Below are 17,216 nucleotides of genomic sequence, written 5' to 3' on the forward strand. Positions count from 1 at the left end.
CTGAAAATGGCCACGCCCCTCAGTTAATTCTGCCTTGTCCCAGCTTTCAGGTTTATGCAATCCCAAGTTGCCTTGCATTATGCGCACCGCGGTAAAACAAGCTGCCAAAAGAGGGGTGTTAACGTACAATCGATTGTGAGGTTATTCATGCAAATGATTCGGAAAGAACAGCAAATTAATGAAAAGGATGTGATGAGAGACAAGCCAAAATTAAACAAAATTTAACAAAAAAAATGGTGATAAAACAAACCTTCCAGCTAGGAATCGTTGATGAGAGGGCAGTGCCAGGTCCAGGGGAATGGTTAAAGGGAGGGATATCAGGGAAAACAGCAGGGTTAGGCCTAGTGCAGGCCCTTGTGTCAGGGATGATGGGAGCAGAGCCAGAGAACGCAGGTGAAGAGCACTCGCTAGGAATATGGCAATACACATACCCAGGCATGAACTGCAGATGGAAGAACACGAGATCAGCACAGGCAATAAGTGGACAACCTTTGGAGGGTTTCCAACGGAAATGCCAGCAAAACACAACTTAATGACATTATAAGCTATCGGACAGCCTACACAGGATGAGTGCCTAACAGTTCAAATTTGTACTGTACAATAGTTCAACCACAAAAATCCAAATATTGAATTTATGGTAGAAGAAGGTGCTTACCGGTAGTGCGACCCACTGAAATGCTAACCTTCTGCGTCACTGAATGATAGGTTTCTTCCAGCAAATTCCCACACACACGTTCCTGATCGAAACTGGGCTATCGGGGTAAGGGGTGAGCATCACTGCAGTGACCCACTTCCCCAGAGACTTAGTTAACCTGGGTCACTCCCACATCAGGCTTGGGTATAGACATCTGGACTGATATGTCCATCTACTAAGGGATGATTGGCCTGGTAACAAAGTGATGGGAGTGCTTCCAGCCAGATGGTTGCAATTGTATAGAAACGGTCGCCATTATAGAATCCATTGAAACAATCTGCAACACCAGCATTACACAAGGGTAGCAAGTTGAAAATCTACCCCCTGATCCTTGCTTCAATCACAACATCAGGTCTTCGGCATCTCAGTGAGGTCTTCCACACAGAGGGTGATTTTATGCCCAAACTAGGATGGGACTTCTCAGCACTAAAGGGCGAGAGGTCCTTGGCTTCGACCTACCAAAGTATTAAAATCTAAAGCAAATTGCAGCAAGGTGCCTTCAAAGCGGCTGTAATCTACAATCACAGCACTAACGACTAAAACCAACACAAGAGACGAACGTTCTGAGTCAGTTCGCAGCAACAGAATAAGAAAGCCGTCTTAATTTGCTTTGATGACAAGTTGTGTTTTTTGGAGCATTCCCTTGAAATGCAGGTACAAGCACTGGGCCTCCAAAACCAGAGAAACAACAAGCTCATCCATTCTCCCAACTCTATACAGCTCTGTAAGTATTTAGCCTTTTAGTCACATCCCCATGGAAATATTTAGGCAAAATATACGGATAAATACTGTAAGCTTTCAAAGTATTCACCAAGATCAAATCTTTGGACCCAACAGGCTCCCTCTGAATGTTTCTGTCATGTGTTGCTGTAGCTGTATTCCTCGCATCACTTTAACCTTGCAATGGGCATGTAAATAGTTGGAGTCAACGGCGTATATATTTGCATACCCAATCTAATAAGCCAATTGTCTGACTTGCTATTCCTATTAGGTTTCTCACTGAACGGTTAATCTCTTGCACTGTAAGGTATTTTCTTTTTTCTAAGCATACTCTAATTGTTTGGTTTCCTCCAAGCTGACTGAACTTGAGATTGTTTTGTGCATTTTGTGAGGGATGTCAGTTCTGGGGAATGGAACACTTCACATTTTAACCTTAGGAAGGATATCTTAACCTTGGTGGGGATAAAGCACAGAATCACCAGATTGATACAGTGGGTTAAATTATGAGAACACAGGTAGCATAAACTTGATTTATATTCCCTTGAGTTTAGACGTTTGGGAGGTGATTTAATTGAGGTGTTTTAAATGATAAAGCGATTTGATAGGGTAGACAGGGAGAAACTATTTCTTCTGGTGGAGGAGTCCAGAACAAGGGGCACAATCTTAAAATTAGAGCATGGACATTCAGGAGTGAAATCAGGAAGCACTTCTTCACACAAAGGGCAGTGGAAACCTGGACCTCGCTCCCCCAAAAGGCTGTGGATGCTGGGAGACAATTGGACCTTTCAAGACAGATCACTAGATTTTTGTTAGGTAAGGGTATCAAGGGATATGGAGAAAAGGCAGGTAAATGCAGTTGAGGTACAGATCAGCCATGATCTACATCAATGGCGGAACAGTCTTGAGGGGCTGAATGGCCTTCTCCTGTTCCTATATCCCCAGTGTCACTATCAAGTACTCCCAGGTTAGGCATGATACACTTAAAGGGTAAAGCTTGCTCTACTCTACCCCAACAATATGATTTAGTCCCAATCCCAAAAGAGCTGTTTTACTTTCCACATCAACTGACATGTAGTCTCCGAGTGAGACTGCCAATTGAATAACAATTGGTTTTTTTAAACTTATTTTTGTTCTAAACATAATACCGGCAAACCTCCCATATTATCAACCACGGTGAACCAGTGGATACACTAATGTGTGGTTTCTGAAGTGTGATGACTAAAGTGTGACAAGAAGTAAGTGTGATACTCACAGGAAATGAGCCCAATGTGGTTTAGCAACAACTGAACAAGGTGCTGGCAGAAGCATAATTCGCCTATGTACTGAATCACCTTCGTATCTAAAAAAGCAAAAACTTCAAGGCTTACAGTATCAAAAAGGGGAGTAGAAGTTCTCTCCAAACACACTGAAACAAATGATCATGGCATGTAGATTAACCCATTTATCCTGACTATGTTGTACGATTCTACTTGCTGGTTTTGCAGGCCCAGTTGGGAAAGAATTGGCGATGAGTATGGGTGATTCACCTTTTCGCCACCTGACCATGCTCCTGCTGTGGAGCTAGAACTAACCGAAGTGGGTGAGCTACACTCGCTAACCGACTGACACGTCTCCGATGCCTCAGAGGAAGCTGAGCTTGACGACTTCTGCCATGCATCCAGGGTCAAAGGGCACGATAAGGAGCAATAAAAGGGGAAGAGAGCAAATCTGGTTAGAATTTCAAGCATGCAGGGATGTCCTGCAAAGAACAGAGTCTGGACCAGCTGGTTTGTACAGTTCTAGTTCTGAAGGCTGTCAAGTTGAATGGGAGGGGACAACTTAGGCTATTGATAGCTTCCAAACCACATGGCCATGAGTTTACCTCAGAGCTGTTGAATCAGTTCAGCAACTTTGCCAGTTCTCAGGCAGCTGAGACGAGCAAACGAACGACTGCAACAATTTTAGCTCCAACTCAGCTCTTAATTATCCTAAAACTGTGCTGGAGTGGGCCCTAATGATCAGATATCTGAAGCCAAGGTAACTCTTCAGTTCCAAGTTGAATAGCCGAGTCAACGTGCTGATCTCCCAGATACCTCTTTATAAATCAAAAGAGCAGTGACAGTAATTGAGAGTATAAATGACCAATCACATGTAACATCAAAGCATTAATTGCGAGATCCAATCTGTACAGTGCAAAGGAGGGGCCAAAGGTAGGGAAGGGATTGGCTTTAAAGTGGTTTTGTGCTTAATTCTAAAGCTAATGTTGGCTCCTGCTATGCACCTCGCTGCCCTCCACAGAACCAAGCTGGAGTGTCACAGGTGGGAAGGAGACAGCAGAGAGGAAGATAGGGCACTGCCATTATCTAGGTTGGCCAATTTCAGTTATTCCCATCCCTGGTTGATCTTAGTATGCTACCATGGGGCCATTCCATGAAGTCCACAGCTAAAACAGTCTGGTTCAATGCCAACTGTATGTCAGTAGGATTGGGTCAAATGAGTTTGTGTACAATACTGTGTCAAGACTCTGTTTCACTAGGTATCGGTAAGAAGCAGCCTACTTTAATACAGGCTTATACAGTGCAATCAGCAACAGCATGTTATACACTTCAATCAACCTACATGTTGCCAGGGTTCCTAAAAGGTTGAGAACCTTTCTTAAGCCATAAACATTTCTTAATGTTCTGTAAGAAGCATTTGCTGTGTTTCAACACAAACTGTATTACAATATTTTAAAGTTTTAACAAACCAAAGCAAATGTCTGAGCAGAATGAATCCATAACCTATTGTGTTCTTTCGTGGGCCCCACATTATATTTTAATGGGAATTTAGAATGGTCTTGAGGAAGGCTTATTTTCAATAAGCGAAACACAATCCAAGCAACATACGCAATTAATGGTGCTTTTGCCACTGCTGGCCTGTATGAACCTTTCTTCTGGTAAATGCCTGGATAATTGCAGTAACTGTACTTGCATAAGTTTTGGCATTGTCATGAGTCCACTGTGCAGTGTAATAGGGGCACACCAGCAACAACAGAATTATGGAACATTTTATGGTGGAAGCCTATTGCAATGTGATCTGCTTTAGAATGTTTGTACTGTGAACATTCTCTGTCTATCGTGTGCTGTGGGTTTACAGTGTTTGTACTGTGAACATTCTCTGTCTATCGTGTGCTGTGGGTTTACAGTGTTTGCACTGTGAACATTCTCTGTCTATCGTGTGCTGTGGGTTTACAGTGTTTGCACTGTGAACATTCTCTGTCTATCGTGTGCTGTGGGTTTACAGTGTTTGCACTGTGAACATTCTCTGTCTATCGTGTGCTGTGGGTTTACAGTGTTTGCACTGTGAACATTCTCTGTCTATCGTGTGCTGTGGGTTTACAGTGTTTGCACATTGGATCCAAAATTGGCTTAGTGGCAGGAGGCAGAGGGTGATGGTCGAAGGTTGTTTTTGTGACTGGAAGCCTGTGTCCAGTGGTGTACCACAGGGATTGGTGCTGCGTCCCTTGCTGTTTGTAGTGTACATTAATGATTTAGATATGAATGTAGGAGGTATGATCAGTAAGTTCGCAGATGACACAAAAATTGGTGGAGTGGTAAATAGCGAGGAGGAAAGCCTCAGGCTACAGGACGATATAGATGGGTTGGTCAGATGGGCAGAACAGTGGCAAATGGAATTTAACCCTGAAAAGTGTGAGGTGATGCATTTTGGGAGGACTAACAAGGCAAGGGAATACACAATGAATGGTAGGAACCTAGGAAGGACAGAGGATCAGAGGGTCCTTGGTGTGCATGTACATAGATCCCTGAAGGCAGCAGGACAGGTAGATAAGGTGGTTAAAAAGGCATATGGGATACTTGCCTTCATTAGCCGAGGCACAGAATATAAGAGCAGGGAGGTTATAGTGGAGCTGTACAAAACGCTAGTTAGGCCACAGCTGGAATACTGTGTGCAGTTCTGGTCACCACACTATAGGAAGGATGTGATTGCATTGGAGAGGGTGCAGAGGAGATTCACCAGAATGTTACCTGGGCTGGAGCGCTTCAGCTATGAAGAGAGACTGAACAGGCTAGGGTTGTTTTCCTTAAGAGCAGAGAAGGCTGAGGGGGGACCTGATTGAGGTGTACAAAATTATGAGGGGCATAGATAGGGTAGATGGAAAGGAACTTTTCTCCTTAGTAGAGGGGTCAATAACCAGGGGGCATAGTTTCAAGGGAAGGGGCAGGAGGCTTAGAGGGGATTTGAGGAAAAGCTTTTTCACCCAGAGGGTGGTTGGAATCTGAAACTCTGCCTGAAAGGGTGGTAGAGGCAGGAACCCTCACAACATTCAAGAAGCATTTAGATGAGCACTTGAAACGCCATAGCGTACAAGGCTACGGATCAAGTGCTGGAAAATGGGATTAGAATAGACAAGGCTTGATGGCTGGCGCAGACACGATGGGTAGAAGGGCCTCTTTCTGTGCTGTATAACTCTATGACTCTAACATTCTCTCTGTCTATCGTGTGCTGTGGGTTTACAATGTTTGCACTGTGAACATTCTCAGTTTATCGTGTGCTGTGGGTTTACAGTGTTTGCACTGTGAACATTCTCTGTCTATCGTGTGCTGTGGGTTTACAGTGTTTGCACTGTGAACATTCTCAGTTTATCGTGTGCTGTGGGTTTACAGTGTTTGCACTGTGAACATTCTCAGTTTATCGTGTGCTGTGGGTTTACAGTGTTTGCACTGTGAACATTCTCTGTCTATCGTGTGCTGTGGGTTTACAGTGTTTGCACTGTGAACATTCTCTGTCTATCGTGTGCTGTGGGTTTACAGTGTTTGCACTGTGGACATTCTCTGTCTATCGTGTGCTGTGGGTTTACAATGTTTGCACTGTGAACATTCACTTCAAATCAATTTTTGATAAGTTCCAATAATGTGAATATATGATGTAATGTTACCTCCAAGAAATATGCAAGTATTTAACAAAATGGCCTTGCTGTATATGGTGCAAACTGTGTGTACGTGATGAAGCCCTGTTCTGATGAATCATCTCTATCTAAATGTTAACCTGTTTTCTCTTAGATGTACTGTGGGAGTGCTGCACTGTCGGAGGTGCCGTCTTTCAGATGAGACATTAAACCGAGGCACCCTATGCCCTCTCAGATGGATGTAAAAGATCCCATGGCACTATTCGGAGAAGAGCAGAGGAGTTCTCCCCAGTGTCCTGGGCAATATTTATCCCTCACCCAACATCAATAAAGCAGATTATCTAATCATTATCAGATGTGGGACCTTGCCGTGCGCAAATTGGTTGAAATGTTTCCTACATTACAACAGTAACTGCAGTAGTTAATTGGTTGTAAAGCACTTTGAGACGTCCTGATGTTGTGAAAGGCACTACGTAAATGCAAGTTCTTTCTTTCTTCTTTCAATACATGTCCCAATTTAACGAACACTGGAGAACACACTATCTGCCCCTAATGAAGGGCAGCTTAGACGCCAATTTTCTTTATCAGGCAACCACCTGATGAAGCAAAGCTGACCTGGTAAAATGGTTCTTTCTGACTCTGGTTGTAATTAAACTATTTGAAAAACTGTATCCCAAAGCTGTGGGTTTCTCTAATCAGCCTATTCGTATATTTATAGATCCTGCTCCTTTGGGGCCTATCAGAAACATTGCACAATTATTCCAGTGACCAATTATTTATTTGATAAAACCCTTATTGCTGTGGCTTCAGTTACAATTTTTTTCCCCACAAATTCCATTTATCAGCCATGGCTCAGTTGGTAGCACTCTCACCTCTGAGTCAGAAGATTGTGGGTTCAAGTCGAGACTTGAGCACAAAATCCAGGCTGACACGCCACTGCAGTACTGAGGGAGTGCTGCACTGTCTGAGGTTCCACCTATTGGATAAGACATTAAATCGAGTCTGCCCGGTGAGTTCTCATTAGTGTCCTGGCCAAAATTTATTCCTCAATCTACAGCACACAAAAAAAAACAGATTATCTAGTCATTATCTCATTGCTGTTTGTAGGATCTTGCTCTGGGCAATTGGTTCCGCATTCCCTAACAATACAACAGTGACTACACTTCAAAAGTACCTAATTGTCTGTAAAGCGTTTGGGCCATATTGAGACTGTGAAAGGCACTATATAAATGCAAGTCCTTTATTTCATCTACACACCCACATTTAACCATGTTTTTCACACAGCACGACAACATTGGCCTATGTTCGGTTGAACATTTCACCTGCATGAATGCATAGACAATAAGCTAAGGTGCACTTACCTGGCTGGTTATATCCGATGGCATAGGGGATGGTGGTTTGGAGTACATGGCGTCCTGGGATATGAAGCCGGAGTCGTGCGAGGAGACACTGGAGAGCCGGGTGCTGGCACTGGCAGGCTGGGCCAAGCTGCGGTAGCGATAGTTTGAACTTGGTGAGTGAGTTTGGGAACCGCTGGAGCGGGAAGTGCTACTGTTTGTACTGTTTACACTGCTGGGGGGGAGGGGTGTGGGGGGTGGGTAGAAGGGTGTGAGGGAGGGAAGGTGAGGGAGACAATTTAAGATAAGATCAGATTTACAAAAAAAAAACAGACAAAGCAGGAGGGCTACACAAGGGTGGGCAAGGGTGTTAGCATTGGTGCAATGCACACTGGTTCTCACTTGGTACTTTTTTGCTATCTTCTCCCCCTCCCTTAGCTCCCCACTTATGTCAAGAGCTAAATAACACTTCTTCCACAGGTTGGCGAGATATCTCAAATGAACGCTAATGCACAACGCAGTCCCATGGCCACCAATCGCCAAAGGTCATCTCTTCCAACCTGTCAGGCCGCTCCCTTGTAGGTAAGAAAAGAAAGGCAGAGCTAGCCCGGTCCAAAAGAACAATATTGGCCGAGGCCTGGGTACAGATAAGCTACCAACCCACTCTCCCAGGGATGGTGGGAAGATGTTCTAGAAACATAGGGGGAAAAATTGAGTCGCGCCCCCGTCGGGCGCTAACTTCGCCAGGGCGCTACTTTTAGCCTCCTTCTTGGGGCGCTGCGAGGGAATATCGCGGCGCTACGTGCCGCAGTACTGCAGGCCTTCCTCCCCTTCTTAAAGGGGAGGGGACTTGCGCAGCGCGACCCGGGGCCCAGCTGGGCCACCAGGGATCAGAGTGCCGGCAAAAGAGCCCAGCACTCAAGAGAAGTACCGGGCTCACGGAGCACAGCCGGCACTCCGTGGGGGTGCTGCTGAGGAGGCCGGGTCAGCAACGGGGGCAGGTGCTGGCAGGCGGCCAGCAACAAAAATGGCCACCCCCCCGGCACCTCACCTTTAATTAGCGCTGCCCTGGCCGCAGGTAGCGTCCGGCGGTAATTCAGGGGGTGCTACCGAAGATCGCGGCCAGGGCGCTGCATACGGTGATGACGTCATCGCCGGCGGTGCAGCGCCACGGGGCGCTAATGGTTATCGCCGCCGCTAACCTCCCGCTGAATTTCACGGGAGGCGCTGGTGCCACGCCAGGGCGCTAGTTGCTTGGTGCTAACGGGAGGCGCAAAGCAACCAAATTTTTCCACCATAGAAAAATAGGAGCAGGAGTAGGCCATTCAGCCCTTCGAGCCTGCTCCACTATTCAGTATGATCATAGCTGATCCTCTATCTCAATACCATATTCCCGCTCTCTCCCCATACCTCGTTATGCCTTTTGTGTCTAGAAATCTATCTATCTCCTTCTTAAATATATTCTGGGGTTTATTAATAGAGGCATAGACTACAAAAACAAGGAAGTTACGCTAAACCTTTATTAAATCACTGGTTAGGCTTCAGTTGGAGTATTGTGCTCAATTCTGGGCACCACACTTTAGGAAGGATGTCAAGGCCTTGGAAAGGGTGCAGAGGAGATTCACCCTTCAGTTATGTGGAGAGACTGGGATTGTTCTCCTTAGAGCAGAGATGGTTAAGAGGAGATTTGATAAAGGTGTTTAAAATCATGAACAGTTTTGATGAGGAGAATAAGGAGAAACTGTTTCCAGTGGCAGGAGGGTTGGTAACCAGAGGACACAGGTTTAAGGTGACTGTCAAAAGAACCAGAGGTGACATGAGGAAACATTTTTTTTTTACACAGCGAGTTGTTGTGATCTAGAATGCACTGCCTGAAAGGGTGGTGGAATCAGATTCAATAGTAACATTCAAGAGAGAATTGGATAAATACTTGAAGGGAAAAAATTTACAGGGTTATGGGGAAAGAGCAGGGAACTGGGATTAATTGGCTAGCTCTACCAAAGAGCCGGCACAGGCACGATGAGCTGAATTACCTCCTTCTGTGCTGTATCATTCTATGATTCTATGTAACACTGAAGAACATGCTCTTTAAATGGTGATGGGCACATCGACGCCAGTAAAATACCTTCAGCCAACATGCAGTAACTAATGCAGCTTGCAGGAGGTGGAGCATGTGGCTAGTGACACAGCTTGGCATCAACGCATCAGCCTAACCTTTGGGCCTTGGTCGTGCAAGGGACTGTCCACTAATGGATCTCTGAATCCTTCAGGTAACGTTTAGTGTACTTCCACGACTCGCTCACGACTACAAGCCCCATTTGGCAGCACTCCCCTGTAGTTTCTGGTGTAAACCAGAAAGGCAATCAAACTGCCCTCTTACTGAATCAGTAACCTGTTCAAATGGAAGTGGTTCAGTAAAATGATTGACTGGTTATCACTCACTTGCCAAATAAATTAGCTTAAAAAATCCACGGGTTGAATACATTTTCTAATTGGTTAGATTGGTGGTTGTTGTATACCAATTAAAATCAAACTAACAGTGGATCAGTCTGTTGCAGGAAACTGTAGGGTCCATGGACCAGAGTTAGCTGATGTTGGCATGCAGGAAAAGCTTCAAAATATTCAGTCACTTCACAATAGTTTATAGATTATATTAGAAGTTTATCACTCCCTTTCCCCCAGTAAGAATTCAGTTCTATTTTTGGAAAATTAGCCAACTTTTCTGTAAGAAGTTCCACTGAAACCACAGCAGCTTTGCAGCAGAAAAGATGCTGATCTTTTCTGAAGGCCCGCAGTGATGCTGCAACTTGCGCGGGACTCGTGGACACAAGCTGTCTGATCGTGAAGAGCTCCCGAGGCTGCTGGTTGAGAAATGATTCCCCACCATTCCATCGCATGCCGGCACTCGCTGCTCGGACTTCAGACTATGGGGGTGAATTTCCCCGGGCTTTTCCTGCAATCCTGCGGGATCGTACACGAGCAAACTCCCCATTTACGCGTGTACGATATTTAAATGGACCCAACCAACAGAAATCAGAAATGTTTGGACGGATCCCCACATGTGAATTAATTGCAATACTGTAGCCACCACTTTCTCACCCATTTTTCCAATCACAGGGAGCCATCTTTCTAAAGCATAAGAGCTGTGATTTCCTCCCCTTCCACACTTGGTGCTCCGAGCAGCCATGAAGCTTACCACAAAGCCCTTGCGATGTGAAATGCCCGAAGGAGAGAGGGTGGAATGGAAATATTACCTAACCAGGTGTGCTCTGCTGACCTGTCAATCATACATACCTGCACATGCTGGATTTTCGAGAGCTAGAGCTGCTGGGGGAAGATGGCGGGGTCTGATAGGACCAGCTATAGTCAGACCCCTTCAGGTCTTTAATCACCTGCATGAGAAACAAAGGGTGGAGTTACATCCGAGAATACAGGACAAATAAGGCCCTAAAAGGGAAGGAGAGTCCAGGGAATGTACCTTTTATTTGAGTATTTGAAAACATTTTTTTTAAATAACAAAATTCTCTTTTAAGGCTTTTTATTGAAAAACATCAGTTTTCTGACCACCTGTTCTGCAAAAAAAAACACACCACAGAAGAGGTCTGTAAATGCCAACTACTGTCTATAAACTAGAGGAGAACGTTAAACAAAGGGTGCTCCCCCTACACTATCCTTTCTCCCAAGGGTGCTCCCTCAGACTATCCTTTCTCCCAAGGGTGCTCCCTCAGACTATCCTTTCTCCCAAGGGTGCTCCCTCAGACTATCCTTTCTCCCAAGGGTGCTCCCTCAGACTATCCTTTCTCCCAAGGGTGCTCCCTCAGACTATCCTTTCTCCCAAGGGTGCTCCCTCAGACTATCCTTTCTCCCAAGGGTGCTCCCCCTACACTATCCTTTCTCCCAAGGATGCTCCCTCAGACTATCCTTTCTCCCCAAGGGTGCACCCTCAGACTATCCTTTCTCCCAAGGGTGCTCCCTCAGACTATCCCTTCTCCCAAGGGTGCTCCCTCAGACTATCCCTTCTCCCAAGGGTGCTCCCTCAGACTATCCCTTCTCCCAAGGGTGCTCCCTCAGACTATCCCTTCTCCCAAGGGTGCTCCCTCAGACTATCCTTTTCTCCTAAGGGTGCTCCCTCAGACTATCCATCCCCACAAGGGTGCACCCGCAGACTATCCTTTCTCCCAAGAGAACTGGTTGGCGGACAGAAAGCAAAGAGTTGGAATAAATGGGTCGTTTTCCGAGTGGCAGGCAGTGACTAGTGGAGTACCGCAAGGATCGGTCCTAGGACCCCAGCTGTTCACAATATATATTAATGATCTGGACGAGGGAATTGGATGCAATATCTCCAAATTTGCAGACGACACAAAGCTGGGCGGGAGGGTAAGCTGTGAGGAGGATGTCGGGAAACTCCAGTACGATTTGGACAGGTTGGGTGATTGGGCAGAAACATGGCAAATGCACTATAATGTGGATAAATGTGAGGTTATCCACTTTGGTGGCAAAAACAGGAAGGCACATTATTATTTGAATGGCAATAGATTGGGAGAAGGGGAAGTGCAAAGAGACCTGGGTGTCCTTGTGTACCAGTCGCTGAAGGTAAGCATGCAGGTGCAGCAGGCGGTTAAGAAGGCAAATGGTATGTTGGCCTTTGTAGCGAGAGGGTTCGAGTACAGGAACAAGGATGTCTTGCTACAGTTGTACAGGGCCTTGGTGAGACCGCACCTTGAGTATTGTGTGCAGTTTTGGTCACCTTACCTGAGGAAGGACGTTCTTGCCATGGAAGGGGTGCAGCGAAGATTCACCAAGCTGATACCTGGGATGGCAGGAATGACGTATGAGGAGAGATTGTGTCGATTGGGCTTGTACTCACTGGAGTTTAGAAGATTGAGAGGGGATCTCATCGAAACCTATAAAATTCTGTCAGGTCTGGACAGACTAGATGCAGGAAGGATGTTTCTGATGGCCGGGGAGTCCAGAACCAGGGGTCATAGTCTAAGGATAAGGGGTAAGCCATTTAGGACTGAAATGAGGAGGAATTTCTTCACCCAGAGAGTGGTGAACCTGTGGAATTCTCTGCCACAGAGGGCGGTGGAGACCAGTTCATTAAATATATTCAAGAAAGAGTTGGATATATTTCTTGAGGCTAAAGGGATCAAGGGATATGGGGAAAAGGCAGGGACAGGGTACTGAATTTGGATGATCAGCCATGATCACATTGAATGGCGGAGCAGGCTCGAAGGGCCGAATGGCCTACTCCTGCTCCTATCTTCTATGTTTCTATGCTCCCTCAGACTATCCTTCCCCACAAGGGTGCTCCCTCAGACTATCCTTTCTCCCAAGGGTGCTCCCTCAGACTATCCTTCCCCACAAGGGTGCTCCCTCAGACTATCCTTTCTCCCAAGGGTGCTCCCTCAGACTATCCTTCCCCACAAGGGTGCTCCCTCAGACTATCCTTCCCCACAAGGGTGCTCCCTCAGATTATCCTTTTCCCCCAGGGTGCTCCCTCAGATTATCCTTTTCCCCCAGGGTGCTCCCTCAGACTATCCTTCCTCCCAAGGGTGCTCCCTCAGACTATCCTTCCTCCCAAGGGTGCTCCCTCAGACTATCCTTCCTCCCAAGGGTGCTCCCTCAGACTATCCTTTCCCCAAATGGTGCTCCCTCAGACTATCCTTTCTCCAAATGGTGCTCCCTCAGACTATCCTTTTCTCCCAGGGTGCTCCCTCAGACTATCCTTTCCCCAAATGGTGCTCCCTCAGACTATCCTTTCCCCAAATGGTGCTCCCTCAGACTATCCTTTCCCCAAATGGTGCTCCCTCAGACTATCCTTTTCTCCCAGGGTGCTCCCTCAGACTATCCTTTCCCCAAATGGTGCTCCCTCAGACTATCCTTTTCTCCCAGGGTGCTCCCTCAGACTATCCTTTCCCCAAATGGTGCTCCCTCAGACTATCCTTTCCCCAAATGGTGCTCCCTCAGACTATCCTTTCCCCAAATGGTGCTCCCTCAGACTATCCTTTCCCCAAATGGTGCTCCCTCAGACTATCCTTTTCTCCCAAGGGTGCTCCCTCAGACTATCCTTTCCCCAAATGGTGCTCCCTCAGACTATCCTTTCCCCAAATGGTGCTCCCTCAGACTATCCTTTCCCCAAATGGTGCTCCCTCAGACTATCCTTTCCCCAAATGGTGCTCCCTCAGACTATCCTTTCCCCAAATGGTGCTCCCTCAGACTATCCTTTTCTCCCAGGGTGCTCCCTCAGACTATCCTTTCCCCAAATGGTGCTCCTGGCCTATATTTATCCCTCAACCAACATAACAAAAACAGATTATCTGGTCATTATCACATTGCTCTTTGTGGGAGCTTGCTGTGCGCAATTTGGCTGCCGCGTTTCCCACATTACAACAGTGACTTCAAAAGTACTTCATTGGCTGCAAAGAGCTTTGAGACGTCCGGTGGTAGTGAAAGGCGCTATAGAAATGCAAGTCTTTCTTTCTTTCCTCCAGTCTATCCTTTCCTCCTTTAAATATAAGCTTGCCATCACAAGACAGATACAGCTGAAGAAGGCCATTTGACCAATCTTAGCTCATACATTCAGATACAGACACCTCATCACAGCATTCAACTGTTTCTTAAATGATTCGAGGGTTTTTGCCTCCACTGCTCCATCCTGAAGCCCATTCCACATGTTCACCACTCTCTGTGAGAAGAGTTTCCTGATATCAGCGCTAACTTTGCCTGTTATTATTTTGAAGCTTGGCCTACTCTCAGGGTTTATTTTGAAGTAGCGTTCCTGATCTACCTTTCCATACCATTTACTATCTTATAAACCTCTATACAGTCACCCGTCAGACCTCCTTTCAAGGCTGAAAGGCCCAAGTTTCTTCAGTCCTTCCTCACACCCCAGACCTCTCATGCGAGGGATCAATCTTGTGGCTTTTTCCAAACCACCTCCCAGCGCTTGAATGTCTCCCTTGTGACTCAGCAAGCAGAACAGGACACAGTACTGAAGGTGTATCCTGATCAGATCACCATTCAGTTTGAACGTGACCTGCTTTGACTTGTATTGTTCTCGCTTCTCTGCCTCCCTTGTCCTTTCTGGGCCATGGTCTTCCACACCCCCAGACTGTTACAAGCTCCCAGGCCTTCAGCAAAGCAGCCTCTTCACCTCTCGTGCCCCTTGGGCTCTGCTGGTTGTGCACAGTGCTGTGTGTGAAATCAGGGGCTCGGCAGAATGCAGATGGGCAGCGAGGGGGTGTGAGGGCAATAAGCAAACCTGTGTCCAATGTGCTGGGGCACATGGTGGCGCTCCAGTACATCCGTTATCTCTAGTCTCGACTATTCCAACGCTCTCCTGGCTGGCTATTCTCTTTGCACCCTGCATAAATTGAGCTCTGCTGCCCGTATCCGAACTCGCACCAAGTCCCATTCACCCCTGTGCTCGCTGACCTAGAGGTTCCTGGTCTGACAACTCCATTATTTTAAAATTCTCATCCTTGTTTTCAAATCCCTCCATGGCCTCGCCCCTCCCTATCTCTGTAATCTCCTTCAACCCCACAACCCTCAGATCTCTGCACTCTTCCAATTCTGGCCTCTAACCCATTCCCAATTTTCTTCGCTTCATCATTGGCGGCCGTGCCTTCAGCTGCCTTGGCCCCAAGTTCTGCAATTCCCTCCCTAAACCTCTCCACCTCTCTACCCGTCTCTCCTCTTTTAAGGCGCTCATCTTTGACCAAGCTTTTAGTCACCTGTCCTAATATCTCCTTACGTGGCTTGGAGTCAAATTTAGATAGATAACGCTCCTGTGAAGCGCTTTGGGACGTTTTACTATGTTAAAGATGCGCTATAAATGCAAGTTGTCGTTCCGCCAAATTTGTGCCCAAATCATTCTGTGCTATTATTTGGCACCACTGTGATTCATTGGTATCCCCGGTGTTGGTGGCAAGGTGCTGTGAGTCACGGTTATGCACCAGGTTAGAGACGATTTAGGCTTTACCAAAATACCAAAGTCATTTAATGTCTTATAGACGTGTCCAAAAAAATTCTCCTGTGCAATTATAAAGTAAGTCTGCTGCCCACTAGAAGCAGATATTTGAAAAGTACACATGCCCAGCCCATGGGTAAAGTGTTACCAATGTATCTATGTGCTCCTGGCTGGTGATGCAGCTAAATAATGTACCTTATATATTCTTCACGGTGGGAATGTTGGTGCTGGGAATGGAAGAGCTTCCATTTCAGGCACCCACTGTCAACATCAAACAGCCCCATGTATAGTACGGGTTAGATACAGAGTAAAGCCCCCTCAATACTGCCCCATCAAATACTCCCAGGGCAGGTACAGCATGGGTTAGATAGAGTAAAGCTCCCTCTACACTATGCCATCAAACACTCCCGGGGCAGGTACAGCATGGGTTAGATACAGAGTAAAGCTCCCTCTATACTGTCCCATCAAACACTCCCAGGACAGGTACAGCACGGGTTAGATAAAGAGTAAAGCTCCCTCTACACTGTCCCATCAAACACTCCCAGGACAGGTACAGCACGGGTTAGATAAAGAGTAAAGCTCCCTCTACACTGTTCAAAAGCACAGGAGGGCCCCCCTTACTGCCCTCGAGTCCTATCCAATCCGCACATACCCGTGCTGTGAGTAAGACTGCCTATTCAGGGTTAAAACATCTGTTGTGCGGCCCTTAGCTCGTACGGAGGATGCTTAATGGGAAATTGCGCACTCCGAACACGTGGTTTGGGCATTGATTAAACTGTGGGCTGGGGGTTACGTCAATGCCAGCCACGTGCTCCCAGCGTGAAACAGGACCTGCCATAGTGGAACCTCTACCTCTTGGTGTCAAACGTGGGGCAGTTTTGTGAGCCCTCGCACACTCGGATCCGAGCTAAGCCTGCAAACACATTTCACATATGTCTTAAAATCGAACACACACACACATAACATACACAGACATACAACATACAAGTTAAATACAGGAAGTTGCGAGAGGATTGCTTACAGTCTGGGGTCTCCGTACATTTTGCGGTTTCTCCCTACCTGTTCGCTTGCCGGGGGCAGCTTGTGGGGTTCCGCGGTCTGAACAATGAGGTCATCGACGATCGCCTGGAGGTGTGTGATCTCCCCAAGCATCGCAATCTCCCCATCCTAGAAAAACACAGCGGGTTAAACCTGCCAGTGCTTGTTAAATCACTCCAATATCTGCACCCTGCCCCTCCCCTCACCGATCACCCACAATGATGCTGACTCATACAGGGGCACATGTCCATGGAAATGGGCAGCATTCCAAAACTTCAGAATAAATTCAACCTTGGGGGCATCATGGCCAAAAACAAACCTGCTCACACCCAATGCCCACATGTCCAGCATAGGGTCCCTAAGTAGCGAGCAGGAGGAGGAGACCAGACTGGTTTTTCTCCACCCCCCCTCCCCTTCTTAGGGCACGGAGTACAGTGTAGTGGTGCTCCGCTGTACACTGGAGGGTTAGGGCATGGAGTACAGTGTATTGGATCTCCACTGTACACTGGGAGTGATCTCCTGCAGTCTAATCGAGGGGTCAGATGGTTTATATATAGAATAATAATGGAT

At 46.7% G+C, this 17,216-nt stretch overlaps 1 protein-coding gene across 1 annotated transcript in view; it reads right to left on the reverse strand.

Annotated features, from left to right (window-relative positions):
* Positions 1-17,216, reverse strand: part of LOC147116225 (protein MTSS 2-like) — a 55,553-nt gene that overhangs the window by 18,534 nt on the left and 19,803 nt on the right. Inside the window, exons 5-8 of the mRNA XM_085990993.1 lie at positions 16,668-16,775; positions 10,931-11,028; positions 7,661-7,871; positions 2,986-3,060 (exon numbers count right to left, since the gene is read on the reverse strand). Coding sequence (XP_085847119.1) covers positions 2,986-3,060; positions 7,661-7,871; positions 10,931-11,028; positions 16,668-16,775 — 492 coding nt within the window. The remainder of the gene's footprint in view (positions 1-2,985; positions 3,061-7,660; positions 7,872-10,930; positions 11,029-16,667; positions 16,776-17,216) is intronic.

This window comes from Somniosus microcephalus, chromosome 6 (assembly GCF_052327205.1).
Source record: "Somniosus microcephalus isolate GS21.2 chromosome 6, FLI_Smic_1.0, whole genome shotgun sequence".
NCBI classification, from domain to species: Eukaryota; Metazoa; Chordata; class Chondrichthyes; order Squaliformes; family Somniosidae; genus Somniosus; species Somniosus microcephalus.